Here is a 20,609-nt window from a genome sequence, read left to right on the forward strand (position 1 = left end):
ACACTGGACTTGTGTTGTGTCACAATGTATGGATTTCACAAATGGAGTCACTGATCTGGACATTGTAAATATCGCACTACAACACTTGTAACTGAACACCTACTGCACAATCAGCATATTTTTGTGTATTGTGATCCATATACTATGCTGAGTAATTGTGATGGGTGTATCCAAGTAATTGGTCACGGAATGTCAGTACAAGAGTGCAGGACTGTGGGGGCACAAAGCTACACACAAGGTCCCTAACATGACAAATGTTAATGCTGGTCTCATCCCATACAAGTATTTCACTGAGCACATCACAAATAAAGAACACATGTATGTTTCCCTCACTATATATGGCAGGAATGGCTGTAAAGCAAGTCTAGGGCAATATCGTAAGCTCGGAGTACCAGTAGAACACATTGGTGTGATACAGAGGCACCTCACCTCATTAGTGATTGCCACTGGTCATTTTTGTAGGATAAAGTTCCAATTAAGGCTGTTGTCAGATGTGCCACAGTTCCCGACATTCTTACACAGGACCCCCAACACTGACAGCTGTAGTACTACACCTACTTGTCCAATTCAAAGTAAATATAGTCATCTTGAGTGGTGGGTACACTGGATGGAAGATGCATGGACTAGTAGATGTGTTGTTGCTGCCAATGTGACAGCTCAGTTGTCAATAGGTGATGCACATGTAAAGAGAGATATTTGGAGGCAGGACAGAATCCTTAGGCCAATCCCCAATTTGCACTGTGCACTCATGGGAAGACCCTGAGACACAAGCACATAACTCAAAATGTATGGGAGTATGCAAAAATGTTAATTAAAATTTCAACTAACATAAAAATAATTAAAACCTACCCTACCCTAAACTACCTTATTCTAACTATACTTATCGAACAACTAAAGCTATCAACCCTATTCTAAACTTAACTTACACATTGAACACCACACTCTAAACATTGGTCCCCCACCACACTTAAGTTACAAGACACATACAGGACAACAAATACCAATACTACACATATACTAACTAATCCTAAACAAATATATAGTTTTTGTACTTTTTCCTTTAATTTTTTTGTTATTATTTTCTTTATTTTTCAATACCTATTAAAGAAATACATAGATGTTCCAACATGAGTACCCACCCACCGACAAATTAACACATAATAAGTAGAAAACCCACCCCCAAACTACACTTATCCTATCTAATCTATATACCTACACTAACCTAACACTAACCCACTAAAACCCACTATAAAATATATCAGAACATCATAACGGAGGTGACAGAACTTGGAGGTGGCTGAGCAGAATAAAGTCACAGTTTTGCCTTTTTTAGTTTTTTTTCAATGAATTTTAACTTCTTCTTATTTCCAGAAACCTTTTCCTCCAATCTGTCCAAACATTTGAGTATGAGGGACACGTCCCTCTGCAGAGCCTGCAGCAAAGGTGCCACAATGGCAGCAGGTGGTGTAGGCTGTTGTGCTGCTGTGGTGACTGATGCAGCCGATGTTGTTGGGATGATGCCAGCTGTGCCCCCCTGCACTGCTGATGAGCCTGGAGCTTGCTGATACTTTTTAGGCATTAGGGGGCCCCAAGTGGGAATGCCCGCCATTCCCCTGTTGCCTTCCAAATAAGCAAATTATATATTAAAGAGTCCAATCCTTTTGTAGTGAGAATATGATGAATCTTCTCTTTATTTTCTTCCACTTATTCTCGACAACATAGATAATTGTAGTAACAACAGCCAACGCGTTTCGTCCTTCCACATAGGACTTCTTCAAGGCTGTAATATAACACATAGTACACAATAAAAGTACAAACAACAATAAACAAATATCCACATAATACATAACTGAAGAAAACATTAAATATATCTATACATATTGGAAAACATGAATATGAACTGCTATGTACGATTATTCAAATAGACAGATATGAACAAAACTACAAGATGGACTGACAAGGGAGTTTGACAAAAGATCACTAATATATTAACCAGATAGCTAATACTCTCAGAGAATACCTAAAATGATCAACTAGAAAGTGGGTTCACATATGTAGAAAGTGACCTGTGCATAAACAATTAGTTTGAGTTCCATAAGTGCCAAACTGAACATACCTAATCCATTTCTGATTGATTTGTTATTTTGTGTGTGTCCTCATTCCCTTAGAGTGAGCCGTAATATGTCTAGTCTAGAGAGAGAACAACACCTACTTAACAATATTAAAAATATTTACTGTACAAAAAAAGAAAAAATTTATACCACAAAGACAAAACCACTAATCCTAATGGCAAATGCCAAATCCAATCGAAAATCATACAGTGAAAATTACATTCTCATTCTCCATATGGATACAGCGTCTCAAATCGGCAAGCTTGGTGTGGTCATTAAAATCAAACTCAATTAACCAGAAAGCCAGTTAAACTATCAATTTTTATAAAAAGCGGTCCACGGACAAAACAGAACGGCATCAGCACATACAACCAACAAAATTACCTTCTAAAGTCTCCCAGCTCATTCTGTCTGATATGCGCACTGCTATTATTAGCTCTCATTCCTGGATCTGTACAGTAAGGGACAAGTAAGCCAAACCTCACATGTATAACGCGGTTTTAAATATACCGCCGGATAGCAGCATTCTCAGGTGCAAACATTTAGTATAAAACCTGTGTAACCCGGAAATAGAATCCCATCGAACGGAAGACATGCCACGTCAATACGGGTAAAGAATGCTTCGGCCATCTTGAAACATGTGCAGAACATAGGTATTCCAGAGAATATACGCAAATTACGAGCTTCAATATATTCAAAACCCAATATTTACTTTCCATATGTGCTCATGTATTATTTCAGTTAAATACCGAACCGCACACACTAAGCCTTGAACGCGCGAGCTGTCCCGACCCAGAAGGAAGTTGTTAATAAGCTGTTAGTCCCGTAACCGATACGGCGGCCATCTTGAAAAATGCATAAATCATCAAAATTCCAAATTAGACATAATAGGAGAGTTCTTCATTAAGGACACACCCTGTGCTGCTGCCTAACAGTACTGAAGTACTTTATACTTGAATATAAGAAAACTCCTACTAAGTATTATTCAAATAATACAATGAGCCAGATTGTGACTGGGTACCACAATGGCCATCTTAATTTAATGGGTTAAGTACAAGCGTTAATAAATTAGTATACAGGTAAACGTGCATTGCTGGGATAAACAATGGTTAACAGTCTTATTGAGGTTAGAAAATATTATTATGTACAATGTTGATGCGCATTGATGGGATAAACAGTAGTTCACAGTATTAGTAGAATTAGGCAACAATGGGTTAAGTACAAGCGTTAATAAATTAGTATACAGGTGAACGTGCATTGCTGGGATAAACAATGGTTAACAGTCTTATTGAGGTTAGAAAATATAATTATGTACAATGTTGCAGACAAGGGGAATGGCGACTTATGCGAGAAAGAAGTGAAGTTCACGGTCCGTGTTCAGGCCTAGTTCTACTGCGCGCAGTTTAATGATCCATTTGGATTCACATCTACGTAGATCTCTGGTTCTGTCTCCCCATCTCGGCGAATTAGGGACCTGAGTGATGCCATGGAATTTAAGGCTCAGGAGATCCTGTTCCCCATGTGAGGTGTTGAAATGGACAGCCATAGGATAGTTGGTGTTAGCGTTTCTGATGGCCCTGACATGTTCCTGAATGCGTTCCTTAAGTGGGCGTATTGAACTGCCAACATATATCAGACCACATACACAAATCAGGCAGTAGACAGTGAACTTAGTGTTGCAATTCATGAAAGTCTTGATGTGGTGCGTGGTAACGGTGTTGTAGGAAAAGGAAATGGTTTTATTAAGGGCTAGTTGGCAGGAAATGCAACAGCCACATTTGTAAAAACCATTCGGTTTTGCAGGCATCCACCCTGTAGATGAAGTCAGAGGTGAGGGACAGAGAAAGCTAGGGCACAGAATGTTCCTAAGGGTCCGCCCCCTGCTATGTACGATGGTTGGAGACACGCCTATTGAGTCCTTGAGGCATGTGTCCAACATTAACAGATGCCAGTGTTTCTTGAGAATGCGTAGCACATCCTTACTAGCAGGGCCGTATTGGGTGATGAAGGAGACCGGTCTGGTATTAGAAACACCCTTGTACTCTACTTTTTCTTCCCTGCTATAAATTCTAGGTTACTTTTCAGGCTTATCAGGGCCTCCCCAATCTCCATTACCAAACAAGCCTCTTACCTACGTACCTGTAGCTGCTTGGCGCAGCCATTCTAATTACATTTCTGTACCATCCAACTCAGGTATGTTCTCATTAACCATTTTAATGTCATATCTTTATATATAGCTTTTCTTTTCTCTCCTAACTAACTTTTTCCACCAATCTCTCCTCCGGACTTGCTTAGTTTACTTTCCATTATTTTCTTTTCTTTTTTCTTTCTCTACGCTTTTGTCCAACTGTCCTGTTACACACTATTACCTATCCCCTCCGTCTATTCCATTACTTTTTCTCTCTTTGTCTCATTACATTAACTTTTTTACAGCCCTATTCATTAAGTACAGAGATACTTCGTCACCATACACCACCACTTACCTACTCTAAAACCAACGGCCCCAGGTAATTACTTTACCCTTCAACTATGCCCTTCGGGTCACACCTACCTCAGTACTCCTTCTAGCTTTTTCATGCACCTAGCCTTATCTCCCCCCTTTTGTGTTGTCTATACTGTCTTTATCTCCCTGCTTTCTCTTATTCTTGCAATATTCTACCACTTTGCATACCTATTGCGTGCACACAGCACTACATAGTGCCTACAATTTTAACTTTCTAAATACTTATGTCTTTTAGACATTTTTCACATTACCACGGGGTTTTACTTAGTATTTTCATGTTGCCTAATTGGGTTCCCGTCACTACTCACCTTTATAGCCGTGTTTTTCTATTGCTCACCTACACAAACTCGCACCTAATAGTTACGTTCTCTGTTTTTTACACTGGAGTACAATACACAGATATGTATCCAATACTTGTTGTCATTACTGTATTACAGCCTTGATAAAGTCACCTGTGTGACGAAACACGTGTTGGCTGTATCTACACGATGATTTAATGCTTTCTAAGCATCTACAAATAAAGACAACATCTACAAACCGGATTTGAGACTCATTTCAACACAATTCCTCTCCGAACCTACAGTACCACACCAGCAATATCTTTGCTGGTTTCATTGTTGGACATTACTCTCTGTGTGCTGTGGCCGTTTTTTCCCATTGTCGTTCTAGGGTACTCCTAGTACCCAATTGGTGCCTACCGGGCAGTAAGGCACCTGGCCGATTTGCACCGGACTTTACTCATATTCAATTTATCTAAACTATCTGTTTACTGCCTGGAAGTGCGGCGCCTCTCACCCTTACTGCCCTTATTTTTGGAAGAATATACATAAAAGGATACCGGGGATTTGTAACAAGAAGATATTCACATTCTTCATCAGTAATCAGACCACATTCATTCCAACCTATGAGTTTCATGTTGATAAAATCAGCAAAACTATACATCGGATTATCCATGATGTTCTTATAACAGGTAGAATCAGCCAGTTGTCTTCCTATTTCCCCAATGTAGTCACCTTTGTTCATTATGACCACATTTCCTCCTTTATCCGCTTCACTTAGATCTTAAAGATGCAATGGCCTTTTTTTCCAATTCAGTTAAATTGCCACTTTTATGCCTCTTCTTGGTCCTTGTATCAAAACATTTAAATAGATTGTTTCTGACCTTGCTAGTGAAAAGATCAATATTATGATGAGTTCTAGCAGGTATGGATTAAGAGCATGATTTTAATCCACTATTCACCTCCAAATTTTCCTTAATACCTAAATGTACCCTTATGTCATCGATTTCCATTTCCTTATCATCCTGCAGAGACATCATCATTAATTGTAGATCATATAGGTCAGAAACAAGATGTGTGGATGCCTGTATATCCTCAGTGTATACATTATCTGACACCACCTTGGGAGCAGTCATTCCTTGTCGCGAATTAAAATAATCCTTCAATTTAAGCTGACGTGTAAATTTGAACACATCTACAAAGACATCAACTGGCCATTAGGATTAGTGGTTTTGTCTTTGTGCTGTCAATTTTTTTTGTACAGTAAATATTTTAATATTGTTAAGTAGGTGTAGTTCTCTTTCTAGACTAGACATATTACGGCTGACTCCAAGGAAATGAGGACACACACAAAATAACAAATCAATCAGAAATGGATTAGGTATGTTCAGTTTGGCACTTATGGAACTCACACTAATTGTTTATGCACAGGTCACTTTCTATATATGTGAACACACTTTCTAGTTGATCATTTTAGGTATTCTCTGAGAGTATTAGCTATCTGGTTAATATATTAGTGATCTTTCGTCAAACTCCCTTGTCAGTCCTTCTTGTAGTTTTGTTCATATCTGTCTATTTGTATAATCGTACATAGCAGTTCATATTCATGTTTTCCAATGTGTATAGATACATTTAATGTTTTCTTCAGTTATGTATTATGTGGATATTTGTTTATTGTTGTTTGTACTTTTATTGTGTAATATGTGTTATGTTACAGCCCTGAAGAAGTCCTATGTGGAAGGACGAAACGCGTTGGCTGTTGTTACCACAATTATCTATGTTGTCGAAAATAAGTGGAAGAAAATAAAGACAAGATTCATCATATTCTCACTACAAAAGGATTGGACTCTTTAATATATAATTTGCTTATTTGGAAAAGTGGTGCACCACCATTATGTTTTTTGATTGTATATTTTCCTTTTCCAGCAAAAGGTTTTCACCTTAGCAGCAGGTGTTTGGTATAGGTGCACATAACATAATTCTTTGCAAGGGACTTGTCTGGGAATGTAAAGGATAGGTGCGCTCTTTATGAGTCTGCTGCTTTTGTGGTTTTGGGAGACTATTTTACAAGACAACCCTTTGTTGTCTCCTGCCCCGGCACCTACTATGCAGCCATGTACCAACACTGCCAACCTTGTGCAAAGGTGCTTGGCTTGCTGCCCTGTGGAGGTGGATATATCAGTGTAGGAAGGGAAACCTTCCTAAACATATACTATTTTCATGGGCAATTAGCTATTTCTATGTGTCCACCAGTATGCAACATGCATAGGTGGCACAATCATATGAGGTCAAATCACAGTCTATTTCCTTATTGCAACCTGCAAACGGCAGCCCTGGGGTGGTGTTTGTTGTTGCCACTGCCTCAGGTTCTAGGTGACATCTATATGTGAGTCAGCTTCATCATGCTATATATCTTGTGGTGACACACCTACAGCAGCACACATTGCACTCCCCTTACACGCTAAGTGCTGCGTGGGAGGGGCCCGATTTACAATATGGCTTCAAGTCACAAAAGAGTGGTCATCCGCCAACTTGTACATCCAGTGCAGGTCAGGACAATGGCACTGGGGCCTCTTACATATGTCCCCTAGTGATCTTGAGTTGCAGCTGATGTTTGTGCCAGCCATGGTGTGTATCCCATAGTTTTAGGATGATCAACATTACTGCCAGTGTCTCTTCATTCTTCCAATACATGAATCAGCATTTATACTGTCAATACATGTGCAGTGCAGGAAATGGCATGGGTCTCAGCTACTTAGCAAATGTGTCCATTAGCACAGTGCATGTAAGGTCAGTGATGTCCCACAAACTCCTACAGGATCCCACTATGGCATCCATGATCTGCACTATCTAACACAGACGCTGCCCCATGGTGGACCATTTATTGTTTACAGTACAGACAAGATGCTGTTGTGGGTCAGTAAGTGGTGCATGTGAGGTGGCACTACAGTACCTGTGGTGCCACTTCTCACAAATCTGGCATGGTATGTGATGGCCGTTAATTTTGTATTCCGATGTGTGTGACCCAATGCATCAGGCAGATGTATATGCACACGACAGGTAAGTCAGGTATGTGCTCATGAGATGTAGTTGGTATTGGCACCAGTTGCCTGGTATTTGATGTTTGTTCTGGCAGATACTTTCACAGCATGATTTAAGGGGTCTGCCTATGCGTGACTTTCGTTCCATGAGCATGGTGTATGCCATTGGCATTTCTCTGCTATTTTTTGTTTGGTGTAATTTGTGTGTGAAGTGTACCTAGTAGCCAACCTGTGGGCACATGTAGTGGTTTGTGGGCATCTTCTGTTAGCAAAGGGTACATAGCTCCACCTGTCCTTCATGTGGTGTGCCTGTCAAGTTGTGGATGTGTTACGTACATGTGGGTTTATGTGTTTGTGCTGTGCACTGATTGTGCTGTATCGCAGCATGATGCATATGCATTGTTACCTTCACATCTGTGTTACCCTGGCGATGTATTTATGGAGTGGTGTATGTCTTGTGTGTCCTACAGGGTTAGTGTGTTGTGTGTATATTGCTAGGTTTGATGACTTACCCACAAGGAGGCCATTACCATATTGGCCATCCAGGAAGTGTTCGTTGATCCTGCTGTGTTCCATATGAAGGTGTTATGGACGCCATGAGGATACTTGGCTAAAATGTTTTTAAATAGTCCACGGTGATCCATTATGGCCTGCACATTTATGATATGTGTATGTTTGCGGTTCCTGTATAATTGTTCTGTTGCTGCAGGTGGGACAAGTCGGACATGAACCCAGCACAGGCGGAAAGCCAGAAAATTGGTAAAAGCCCTGTTTTGTCTCCTGCTGCATTTGCTGGGTGTTGGGGAAGCAGATGTGTTTGGGTGTCAGAGAGATGATTGCATCTAATACCTTTGGCAGGAAGACTGAGAAAGATGGCTGTGACACACCAGCAACCAGTGCACCCGTTGTCTGGAATGAGCCACTTGCCAGCATATGCAGGACAGCTAGCAGCTTTGTGACAGGTGGTATATTATTTGGTGTCTGTAGGCTGGCTGTGATCTCTGGCTCAATGTGGTGCAGCAGGCGTATTATGTCTTTCAGGTTGAATCGGTATGTCCAAATGAGGTTCTGTTCCCTGAGACCAAGAAGGGTTGTCCTGTTCCGGAATATCCTTTCCTGCCTTCTGCGGTGCCTTTGTGGGCGCCATTGTTGTGGTTGTGGTTTCTGTAGTAGTGGTGGTGGTTGCTGTTGTGGTTGTTGTCCTCTGCATCGTCTCCTAAGCTGGAGCAGTAACACTTCCATCTTGTCCTGTGGGTTGCCAATGTTGCTTCTGTGTGTTTTCCTTAAGTAGTGGTGTGTGGGCCTGATTTTAATGCCTAGTCTGACCAAGGCATAAAAATTTGATGCAACTCATGGTTAATGTAATTTTTTGGGTCCGCCTCCCATGAGTGGATAAATATGGCGCTAGGAGCTTAGTGTCATTTTTTTGGACGGGAATGCCCACCTTGCATATCATTGACGCAAGGTAATTTCATGCATCCAAAAAAAACGTTAACTGCAATATTTTGGCGCTAGATGGGTCTAGAGTCAAAATATAAATATGGAGTTCAGTTTGAGCTGAATTAGCATTAAAAAATGACACTAATTTGATGCAAAGCAAGTATAAATATTGGCCCAAGTGTTTTCTCCTTGTTATGCCTCCCCTGGGAAGGTGTAGGATTTTGATGCATTCCCAGGTTTACAAATCCTTGTAAATCTGGGAATGTATCAAAATCCATGGGTGTTGCATGGGAACACCCAATACAACATCTCTGGAATGTCTCTTTGATGCAGACCAAGGCAACGCAACAACTTGCGCTGCATTACCTTGCTCCATAGCTACAAGGCCATGGCTTTGTAGAAATGGGTTAGCAGACTGCGCTGCAGGTGCATCACAAAAAATTATGCACTGGCTGTGCATGCTGCATGTAAATAATCCCCTGGTTTACAAACAATCAATTGAGGCATTTTCCTCCATCTATGTGTGCTGAAATGATTGATTGTGTGTGACAAGCAATTATTGCTACAATGCAGACACCTCTGCACCATGGTGCAAGGGTGCCTGCGTGGCCGCATGGCAGCCATATGTGCACCAGCGCAGTTGAAGAGGACTGGAATGCATCGTTTCTCATAGATATGGAGCATTCTGCTCTTTTCTTTAGATGCGGGTGTGCTACAAGAAGCCTTGCGGTGCTGCCCTTTGCCAAAATATTGTAAATGAGGTCCTGAGTTTATAGATTAAACGCTTGGTTCAAAGCACTTTTGTAATGCAGCTACGGGGCGAAGTTGGAAATAATTTGTTTAAATGAGAAGGCATGTCATTAAATAATGATTCTAACAAATGGAGAAGAATGTTCAGTTCAAGAGTGGCAATATCAAAGAAAGGTAAGGAGTCTCAGTAGAAAAGGTTGACTGCTTCTTTTTAAAATACGTCTATGGTCTTGATTTAAATCGCAATGTGTACTCCTTCAGGACGACATTGTAAAATACTCCATCACCTTGATGGAGTACCCGTCCTCCATATTCAGAGATGCTAGCTAGCCATGCAGATATCTCTAGTCCTTGGTAGTAACCACCATTTTCCTGTCACTGTGTTAAAAGCTTGATTGATGCTACCATCAAATTCACGGCTGCCTGTCAAAAGTTTAATACATTTAGGGGCATATTTATACTCCGTTTGCGCCGGAATTGCATCGTTTTTTTTTACGCAATTCCGACGCAAAACTAACTCCATATTTATACTTTGGCGTTAGACGCGTCTAGCCCCAAAGTCCATGGAGTTTGCGTAATTTTTTTGCGTGGACACCTACTTTGCGTTAATGATATGCAAGGTAGGCGTTCCCGTCTAAAAAATTTACTCCGAGGCATGTGCGCCGTATTTACACTCCCGGGCAAAATTCACGCCCGGGAGTGGGCGGGTCCAAAAAAATGACGTACGCCCGCTTTTGCACCGTTTTTTAGCGCCTGGAAAAGGCAGGCGTTAAGGGACCTGTGGGCTCTGAAGGAGCCCAGAGGTGCCCTCCCATGCCCCCAGGGACACCCCCTGTCACCCTTGCCCACCCCAGGAGGACACCCAAGGCTGGAGGGACCCATCCCAGGGACATTAAGGTAAGTTCAGGTAAGTCATTTTTTTTTTGTGGCATAGGGGGGCCTGATTTGTGCCCCCCTACATGCCACTATGCCCAATGACCATGCCCAGGGGACAGAAGTCCCCTGGGCATGGCCATTGGGCAAGGGGGCATGACTCCTGTCTTTGCTAAGACAGGAGTCATTTCTATGGGGGTTGGGAGTCGAAAAAAATGGCGCAAATCGGGTTGAGGCGAAAAATTTGCCTCAACCTGACTTGCCCCATTTTTTGGCGCCCAAGCTCCATATCCCCCTACGCCGGCGATGCCTGGTGTACGTCGTTTTTTTCCACGCACACCAGGCAGCGCCGGCGGCTAACGCCGGCTAACGTCATTGATTAAATACGGCGCCCGCATGGCGCTTCAGAATGCCGTTAGCCGGCGCTAATTTTTTTGACGCAAAAGTTTTGCGTCAAAAAGTATAAATATGGCCCTTAATTTTTTACGGAACACATTTCAAAGTGGGATTTCTTGTGTTTAAAATAGCAAAAATGAATGACCACCAAGCCAAGGGAGTTTTGTCACATGGTGCAGTGGTAATTTTGTTTTCCTTACTGCCCCCCACCGCCAGGTTTTATATTGTGGTGACAGACAGCAAAAAACACATTTCACCATCTACTCTAAATAGGGCAGATGGTGTTATGTGTCAGCCTCCAACAGCCTGTACTCTGTCGAGTATCAAAGGAGTATGTCAGAGATGGAGCCTGAGTAGGTTGCATCGTCGGTATGCTTAATAACATCCCCAACGGTAAATCAGGCGGCTGGACCACAGATTTGTTGGAGAGGGTTCACTGTCACAGCTGTGAAGGGATACCGTCTCTGCTAATCTCTAAATCAGCCCTTAATGGCCTGATCTAGAGTGTGGTTTATATGTAAATCCTCAAATGCCCCTACGCCATCAGAGGTGCATGTTTTAATTAAGGTTCAACTACCTCAAAATCAGGAGAGTTTGGGAAAGATGGTGCCTCGTTGCAGTTCGGCAGAAAGGTTACTCAGTCACAAACATGGACGAAAAGTTCCCACCATATATATTATGGCCTACGGCACCTGGAATATAGAGGGCTGGTCATCCCTCACGTTTTGACCCAGTATCACATTCTCCAAACTCTAAATAGGGCCCTAATAACTTATATTAATAACAGTACAATTTGCACGGAATACTTTGTTCATAATCTTCACAGCTGTGAGATAATGAGGATGTTGGTTTCTAAATTAAGCTGTAGTTTGCTGGCAATTACATTCTCCATTATCTTTATGTGTGAATATCCTGTGATGTTTGGTGAATATTTACTTGAGTTTGATATGAAGAAAATATACTGCTTTAGACTCTTTGGATAACCGGTACAAATATTAATTATTTACATATTTTGGCAAAAACAGAAGCTAACTTGTTCACCACGTTTTACCGTAAAAGTTTGAAATGGCTGGCCAAATTTCCAGAGGTTTTAGTGGGCTTTAGCACTTCGTTGCTTTTGGCTCCGGTGGTCTCTGGAAAAAGAAAACAATTCAATGTTTCTTCAGATTGATTGGTGATGTGGACCTAGTGAATATTTGGTCGGATTTAACATAGTTTCCAACGTCAATAAAAAAGATGTGGTTGCACATGTACTAAGAATTTGCACAGATGCACAATGAAACAAAATTGTGCAAAGTCTTGGAAAGTTATTACTTTCAGCTTAAAGTTATTTTGTGCTGAGTAAGTGCACTTTTCTCGATACAAATTTTTCTTTGCGATGCTTTGTGAAGCTTTGTGCCACTCTGCATCAAGGGATGGTATATGGGTATGAAATGGAGGATCACTACAAAAAAACTATAGTTTTAATACAAAGCTTAATTTACTATGATATTCAAACCGGAGTTTACACCTAAAAAGCTATGCTTTTGAAACCTAGTTACATAATCTGTTTAGCTAGGTAAACACAATTTGCAATTGTATGTATCTGTAATGCCTGTTATCTAATCCAACATCATCAAATTACTTACTGCTCAGTGGTCCTTTTATGCCATGATACTCAGTAGATGATGTGTGCGAGGTGATTTCTAAAGTATTTTGTTCTTCATCAATGTTAAGTGGTTAGTCGGTAGCAGTACAAACAGGACATTGTGTGTGCAGCATTGGATTTGATTTGCCTTAATGCCAGGTATAACAAACACCTTTTAAACTCTTAGGCCAACAGCAACTATTTACTTCCTGTGGCCTATGGGAAGTATAAGGAAAATAATCTACAGAAAGTAAACACAGCATTTCCAGACCTTTATACTTTGTGTTTCTGCCTCTGATCAGGGGTTGCCGGGGAAGACCTACGTTCACCAAGATATTCAAGCAATAGTAGCTGCTACCCTCGGCGACCTCTGGTTGATGTTTGTAGAAACCCGGAATATAAATACCAAATGTGTTTGTTTACTGATAAAAAGTAAATAACCACAAGAAATGTAGACCCTCTACACATGTTTTCAGTAAGGAGGTCTACTTTTCACTTGAATGAAGGAAGAAGCATTACTGTAACAGTATGTTAAAATATACATTTTTCCTCATTTACAGAGAGTGAAGATGTATATCAGCGTCAAGTTCTTTCAATATCTTGTATCATCTTTGGAATCGTCGTTGTCGGAGTTATATGTTCAATTTTCTACTTCAGAACCAAGTAAGTAAGCTTAATGATGTTATTTTAATGCTCTTTGTTTCATGTTTAATATTTTTGAAGAAATGGAAATCACTTAGCTGACCTGGGTGACTTGTGCTAAATCTTACACAAAACGTAAGGGATGTGTAATTGTATCCAAAGTTGTTATATTATTATTGAAAACCTCAATTCTTATTTAAAGATAGACGTTGGAGCTTGCAGGCACACGTATAATGATATATTGATGTGAGAATTATTTTACGTGGAGTCGAAAAAATGAGGCTGTATAACAACCATAGTCTAAAAACAATAATTTTCATAGATTTGCTTATTCTGAGGGATTCAAAAAAGTACCAGCAGAATACCTGGATAAATGGAGCAAGTTCATAGATGTTGAGTAGTATACCTGTTCCGCTTCACTCTACAGATGCACATTTTCTTTGTTTTTTTTTCTTCATATATATGTTTATATATAGAGAGGAATGAAAATGTCTTCAACACTGATAAAGTTAAAACTTTAAAATTGTGCCAACATTCTTAATAGCCACACCTACATTCCTCATTCACCTGAGTGCCTTAATTATTTTCGACTCTGAACATTTCGTACATTGAGTTCTGGTAAGCTGGGGTCTGGTAATGAGATTCCAGCTGCATGTTCTCGACCCTACAATTACAAACTGATTTTTGTTTAATTCACCATATTTGGCAGATTGGCAAGTCATCTGTATGTTGTGCAAAAGTCTATCCCAGAGGTCTAAGTTCGAATTTCAGATGCAAGCCTAGAGGAGACTTTTCCTAACATGAATATAAAAAGAATGTTATGGTTTTCAAACACCCCGCTGGGAGTGGCAGTAAGTCTCTGTATAATAGAAATAAATCTTTTTTTGTGGTTACATTTGCTTATTTGAAACTGAGATAAATTAGCTGAAAAGTGCATAAATTCTGTGCACAGTAGAACACAGTCTAAATCCCAAACTCAAGCTTGAAGGATATATGTTTTCCATTACATTTTTTTTTAAAAGGTTGCGTAAAAGCATATGTCCTGTAGAAACGGCCGCAGCTTGCTTCTTAAACTATGTCACATTGTGTAACTTAAAAGCTGAAGGAACATTCAAATCTATAGTATGGTGGTATATGAAAATTGTATTTTGATTATCTGCACTAGTTAACCACCCATATAAGTTTTCATACTGACTGCCTGAAGTGTAATTTGAGTTGAAAAAATACTAGTCCTTTTTCCTTAGTAGATACCCCTGCAACTCAAATTTAATGGACGCACTTCAGCCCTCATATATCGAGGAGCTAAGTGGCCAACTGTTAGTCTCTGAAGGACTGGAGTACTGTGGCCCATATTTATACTTTTTGACGCTAAACTGCGCTAACGCAGTTTAGCGTCAAAAAGTTTTGCGCCGTCTAATGCCATTCTGAAGCGCCATGCGGGCGCCGTATTTATGGAATGGCGTTAGACGGCGCAATCAGACCGGCGCTGCCTGGTTTGCGTGGGAAAAAACCACGTAGACCAGACAGCGCCGGCGTAGGGGGAAAATGGCGCATGGGCGTCTTAAAATGGGGCAAGTCAGGTTACGTCGAAAAAATCGTCTTAACCCGACTTGCGCCATTTTTTAACGACGCCCATCCCCCATCAACATGACTCCTATCATTGTAAAGATAGGAGTCATGCCCCCTTGCCCAATGGCCATGCCCAGGGGACTTCTGTCCCCTGGGCATGGTCATTGGGCATAGTGGCATGTAGGGGGGCACAAATCAGGCCCCCCTATGCCACAAAATATTATTTAAAAAAAATAAAAAAATACTTACCTGAACTTACCTGAATGTCCCTGGGGTGGGTCCCTCCAGCCTTGGGTGTCCTCCTGGGGTGGGCAAGGGTGGCAGGGGGGGTCCCTGGGGGCAGGGGAGGGCACTCTGGGCTCATTTTGAGCCCACTTGTCCCTTAACGCCATGCCTGACCCAGGCGTTAAAAAGCGGCGCAAATGCGCCGTTTTTAGCCACGCCAACTCCCGGGCGTCTCTTTTGCCCGGGAGTATAAATACCACGTAAAGGCCTGGGAGTCATTTTTTAGACGGGAACGCCTCCCTTGCATATCATTAACGCAAGGAAGGGGTTCACGCTAAAAAATGACGCACATTCCGGGAACTTTGGCGCTATTCGCCTCTAACGCCATAGTATAAATATGGAGTTAGTTGGCGTTAGTTTTGCGTCGAAATTGCGTCAAAAAAAACGACGCAATTTCGGCGCAAACGGAGTATAAATATGGCCCTGTGAGTGTCAGGAAACCACCGCACGGTATCCAGGTTTCATTCTTTCCAAAAGACGATATAACACCTGTTCCCTTTGTGAAGAAGGGATCTCCCAGCAACAGCAGATCCTTTGCAGTACAGAATGGGGGATGCTGAGACGAGGTGTGAGGGTTTGCTGTGATCTTTTGGAGGGCAGAGTAGGCTGATGGTAGGCACCGTTTTGAGAGCACTGGAGAAGAGTTTAGGGGAAGCACATTCACCCATATTGGTTTGCTATAGTACAGAAGACTTTAGGATAACTTTTACAACATTTAATTTTTCAGGTGCAGGAACGAGGTCAGAATGTTGTAATGAATTGCAGTGAGATTTTTAATTTGATTTGCACGGGGTTTGTTCTAATAAGTGAGTGAGATTGCCTTTTGAAATCTATTGCAAAGGCTTTCTGTGGTAGAGACCTTCCCAAAGCAGACGAGGCAAATAACAATTCTTTGTTGGCTGCTGGAAGGATTGCCACCTGCATTATAGACGATTCTGGCAAGACCCTTTTCTTCGATTTAATCCTGAATCTCTGGGACCTGATGGACTAAGACAATTACCTCTTGCTGACCACCAAAGAAAAAGGGAACCAGGTCCTGTCCAGGGGAGTCTGCCTGCTGGTTGAAACACTGTCCTGAGATGGAGAAGGCATTAGTTTGTTGAAGCAAAGGAGGCTGCACCAACCTGGGTAAGGGTGAGCAAGTGAAGGGAAACTAGACATTTCTTAAGCACAACCATTAAGAAGAATCTCACTTTAGTCTGATTAGTCAAAGTAGCCCTGCCGAAAGAGGTTACTAGAGCTGCGGCAAAACCACAAGAGCTAGGTCAGTAGACAGTTTATTTATTGTTTCAGTCTACAGCCATACAATATCAAATAAAATAATTAATAAATACTTTAAAACATATAAAACAACAGTCTTACAATTGGCATACTGACCTATAAGCTGTAAGCAGTAGTATCTATATGACCAGCAGCTACATGTCAACAACTGTTAAAAATGGTGTCTCTACTGGATTGCACACTTTCCAAGAAGGGACCCTTACTCTAGCCAGCTTAAGGGAGTCACACAGCTAAAATAACCCCTGCTCACCCCCTTGGTAGCGAGGCATGAGCAGTCAGGCTTATCTCAGAGGCAATGTGTAAAATATTTGTACACACACACACAGTAACACAGTGCAAATACCACAAATGTACTCCACACCAGTCTAGAAAAATAGACAATATTTTTCTGAGTAAAACAAGACTATAACAACAAAAATTCATCATACACAAGCAAAGATACGAAGTTTTAAAGATTAAGGGGGTCATTCCAACCGTGGCGGGCGGCTAACGCCGCCCGCCAGGCGGAAACCGCCATTTGGCCGCCGCCAAATTCCGCGGCCTCCATTCTGACATTCCCGCTGGGCCGGCGGGCGCTAACCAAGTTAGCGCCCGCCGGCCCAGCGGGAATGAGGGCCGCAACACAGGAGCCGGCTCCGAATGGAGCCGGCGGTGTTGCGGCAGTGCGACGGGTGCAGTTGGGCCCTCTTAGGGGGCCCCCAGGACACCCCTTACCGCCAGCCTCTTTCTGGCGGTGAAAACCACCAGAAACAGGCTGGCGGTACGGGGGTCAGAATCCCCAGGGCAGCGCTGCTTGCAGCGCTGCCCTGGTGGATTCTCCCAGCCGGGGCAAAAACGGCGGAAAACCCCCGGCCCCGGCGGGCCGACCGCGGCTTTACCGCCGCAGTCAGAATGGCATTTGAAGCACCGCCAGCCTGTTGGCGGAGCTTCAATCATTCGTGACTCTGGCGGTCCAAGACCGCCAGGGTCAGAATGACCCCCTAAGTCTCATTAAAGCCCTTAGAAACACAGTAGCTCCAACTGTGGCTATCAGGATGTCATGATGGAGTCGTTCCTTCTTGCCACTTGCGAGGGAGTGCGGGCCGATCATGGAGTTTCACGGACCTCAGGTACAGTACCTTTGAAAAATGAGGAAACAAAGACATTGCACAGAGTCAGGTAGTGAGGCGTCTCTGGAGTCAGTGCAAAATCAGTTCCTTATTGCTACCAGTGAGGTGAGGTTTGTTATTGCTAGGCACGGTAGGCAGGGGAGACATCAGTTCCTTATGGTTGCCGGGGAGCTGATGTGGCATCAGTGGTGAGGCGGCAGTTTCTTACAATCTCGGTGAACCTAGCAGGTCAAGATGTGACGCATCAACTTCACACTGTTGCAATCTTAACATAGAGCCACAGGTGCTGCAGCAGAGTTGGTTCCCCTAGACATCTGGAACACGGCACTCAGGACTCACACTGTAGCAGGACTTTGGAGGTGCTGGGCCTGCAGCATTGGTCAGGGTTGTTGCACTCAGCGGGAACCATGGCTACCATGCAGGCATCCGCAATTGAGTTAGACAGTGGCGTTGGTTCCAAAGTTGCTCTGGAGTTGATGTACTTGCTTTCTTCTTGGTCACACCAGAACTCACTCCCAAGGACCCAGGAACTGGATTTGCCACCACTTGGCAAGTCAATAGTCTCAGCAAGAGAGCCGGATGAAGGCAGATGTAGTCTTTGATGTCCCTGAGACTTCTAACAGGAGACAAGGTCAGTCCAAGCCCTTGGAGAACCTTTGGAAACAGGTTGTAGCAAGCAAAGTCAAGTTCTTTCACTCTTAGGACTGAAGCAGAAAGCAGCAGGCAAGCATATCAAAGCAACAGGCAGAGTAGCAATCTCTAATACAGCACTCTTCTTCTTGACTGAATGTCATTAGTCCAGAAGGATTCTAAAGTTGTGGTCTCAGAGGTCAAACACATTATTTTCTGCTTTGAAGTAGGCAAACTTCAAAGGTAAGTCTTTGTAGTGCACAAGACCCTACCTTTCCTGCCCTTGCCCTCAGACACACTCCAGGGGTTGGAGACTGCTTTGTGTAAGGACAGGCACAGCCCTATTCAGGTGCAAGTGTCAGATTCTCCCACCACTCTAGCCCAGGAAGACCCATCAGGATATGCAGAACACACCTCAGCTTCCTTTGTGTGACTCTCTAGAGTGAAGTCACAAACAGACCAACTGTCAACCTGACCCAGACGTGTGTTTCACAGCCAGGCTGAGGCACAGAAATGTTAAGCAAGAAAATGCCCACTTTCTAAAAGTGGCTTTTTCAAGCACACAATTTAAAAATCAACTTAGCTAAAAGATTTATTTTTAAATTGTGAGTTCAGAGACCCCAAATTCCACTTCTTTATCTGCTCCCAATGGGAAATTACACATAAAAATGTATATTTCAAGGCAATCCCCATGTTACCCTATGGGAGAGAGTGCCCTTGCAATATTGAAAAACACATTTAGAAGTCTTTTACTATCAGCTACCTTAGGTGTGACTTCCATGTAGTAAAAGGGAAGGTTTGGGCTGGCAAGGGTGTGTACTTGCAAGGTCAAACTGACTGACAGCTTAAAACTGCAAACACAGGTACTGCAGTGGCAGGTCTGAGTCTTGTTTATAGGTCTGCTCATGGGAGCGGCACAGTCAGTGCTGCATGCCCACTAGTAGCATTTGATTTACAGGCCCTGGTCAGCCATAGTGCACTTTAATAGGAACTTACTGGTAAATCAAATGTGCCGATCATGGGTAAACCAATGTCCAACACAATTTAGACAGAGAGCACCTGCACTTTAGCACTGGTCAGCAATGGTAAAGTGCCCAGAGTCACAAAGCCAACAAAAAACGAAATTCAGCACAGGATCAAAAACAGGAGGACTGAAGCAAAAACGTTTGCAGATAACCCTGCAAAAAGGGTCATTTCCAACACAGACTCCAAAAACTGAACCTTTTGCTGTAGACTTGACAATATTATGTGGTACCTTCCCATAATTTAAACCCATTGCCTTATGCAAAACTATACCTTTATGAAAGTTTGGACCCTGGGTGTTAGACTTTTCATCCTTGGTGTGGTCTCTCTTAACTTTTTGCCTCTGTTTCCCAGGTTGTTTATGTGTGCTGGACTCAGTTTTTGCTGTTTGTGTTACTCTAGGCACTTTGCCACTGCTAACCTGTGCTAAAGTGCAAGTGCTCCTATACAAAATGTATTTGTAATTGGTTCATCCATGATTGCCATTTTTGATTTACTAGTAAGTCCCTAGTACATTGCACTAGAGGTGCCGAGGGCCTGTAAATCAAATGCTACTAGTGGGCCTGCAGCACTTGTTGTGCCACACACCTATGTAGCTCTGTAATCATGTCTCAGACCTGCCAGTGCAGTGATTGTGTGTGTGTCCCTTTCACACATGTAAGGAATACCTAAGGTAAGCCCTAGGTAGCCCCATGGGCAGGGTGCAGTGTATTTTAAAGGTGGGACATGTACTGGTGTGTGTTACATGTCCTAACAGTAAAATACTGCTAAACTCAGTCTCCACTGTTGCAAGGCCATCTCTCTCATAGATTAATATGGGGGCTGCATTTAAATACCTTCAAAGTGCACATTCCCTTTGAGAGCAGATTGAAATATGGAGTAAAATACTGCTGAACTCAGTCTCAACTGTGGCAAGGCCATCTCTCTCATAGATTAATATGGGGGCTGCATTTAAATACCTTCAAAGTGCAGATTCCCTTTGAGAGCAGATTGAAATATGGAGTTTGGGGTCTCTGAATACAATTAAAAAACACGCCTTTTGGTGAAGTTG

General features: G+C 42.4%; 1 protein-coding gene across 2 annotated transcripts in view; it reads left to right on the forward strand.

Annotated features, from left to right (window-relative positions):
• NRG3 (neuregulin 3) overlaps nucleotides 1-20,609 on the forward strand; it is a 1,859,719-nt gene that overhangs the window by 1,610,580 nt on the left and 228,530 nt on the right. For both annotated transcript variants that reach the window (XM_069240652.1, XM_069240653.1), the window contains one exon: nucleotides 13,580-13,682. In XM_069240652.1, the coding sequence (XP_069096753.1) occupies nucleotides 13,580-13,682 (103 nt within the window). The remainder of the gene's footprint in view (nucleotides 1-13,579; nucleotides 13,683-20,609) is intronic.

Source organism: Pleurodeles waltl, chromosome 6, assembly GCF_031143425.1.
Source record: "Pleurodeles waltl isolate 20211129_DDA chromosome 6, aPleWal1.hap1.20221129, whole genome shotgun sequence".
Taxonomy (NCBI): Eukaryota; Metazoa; Chordata; class Amphibia; order Caudata; family Salamandridae; genus Pleurodeles; species Pleurodeles waltl.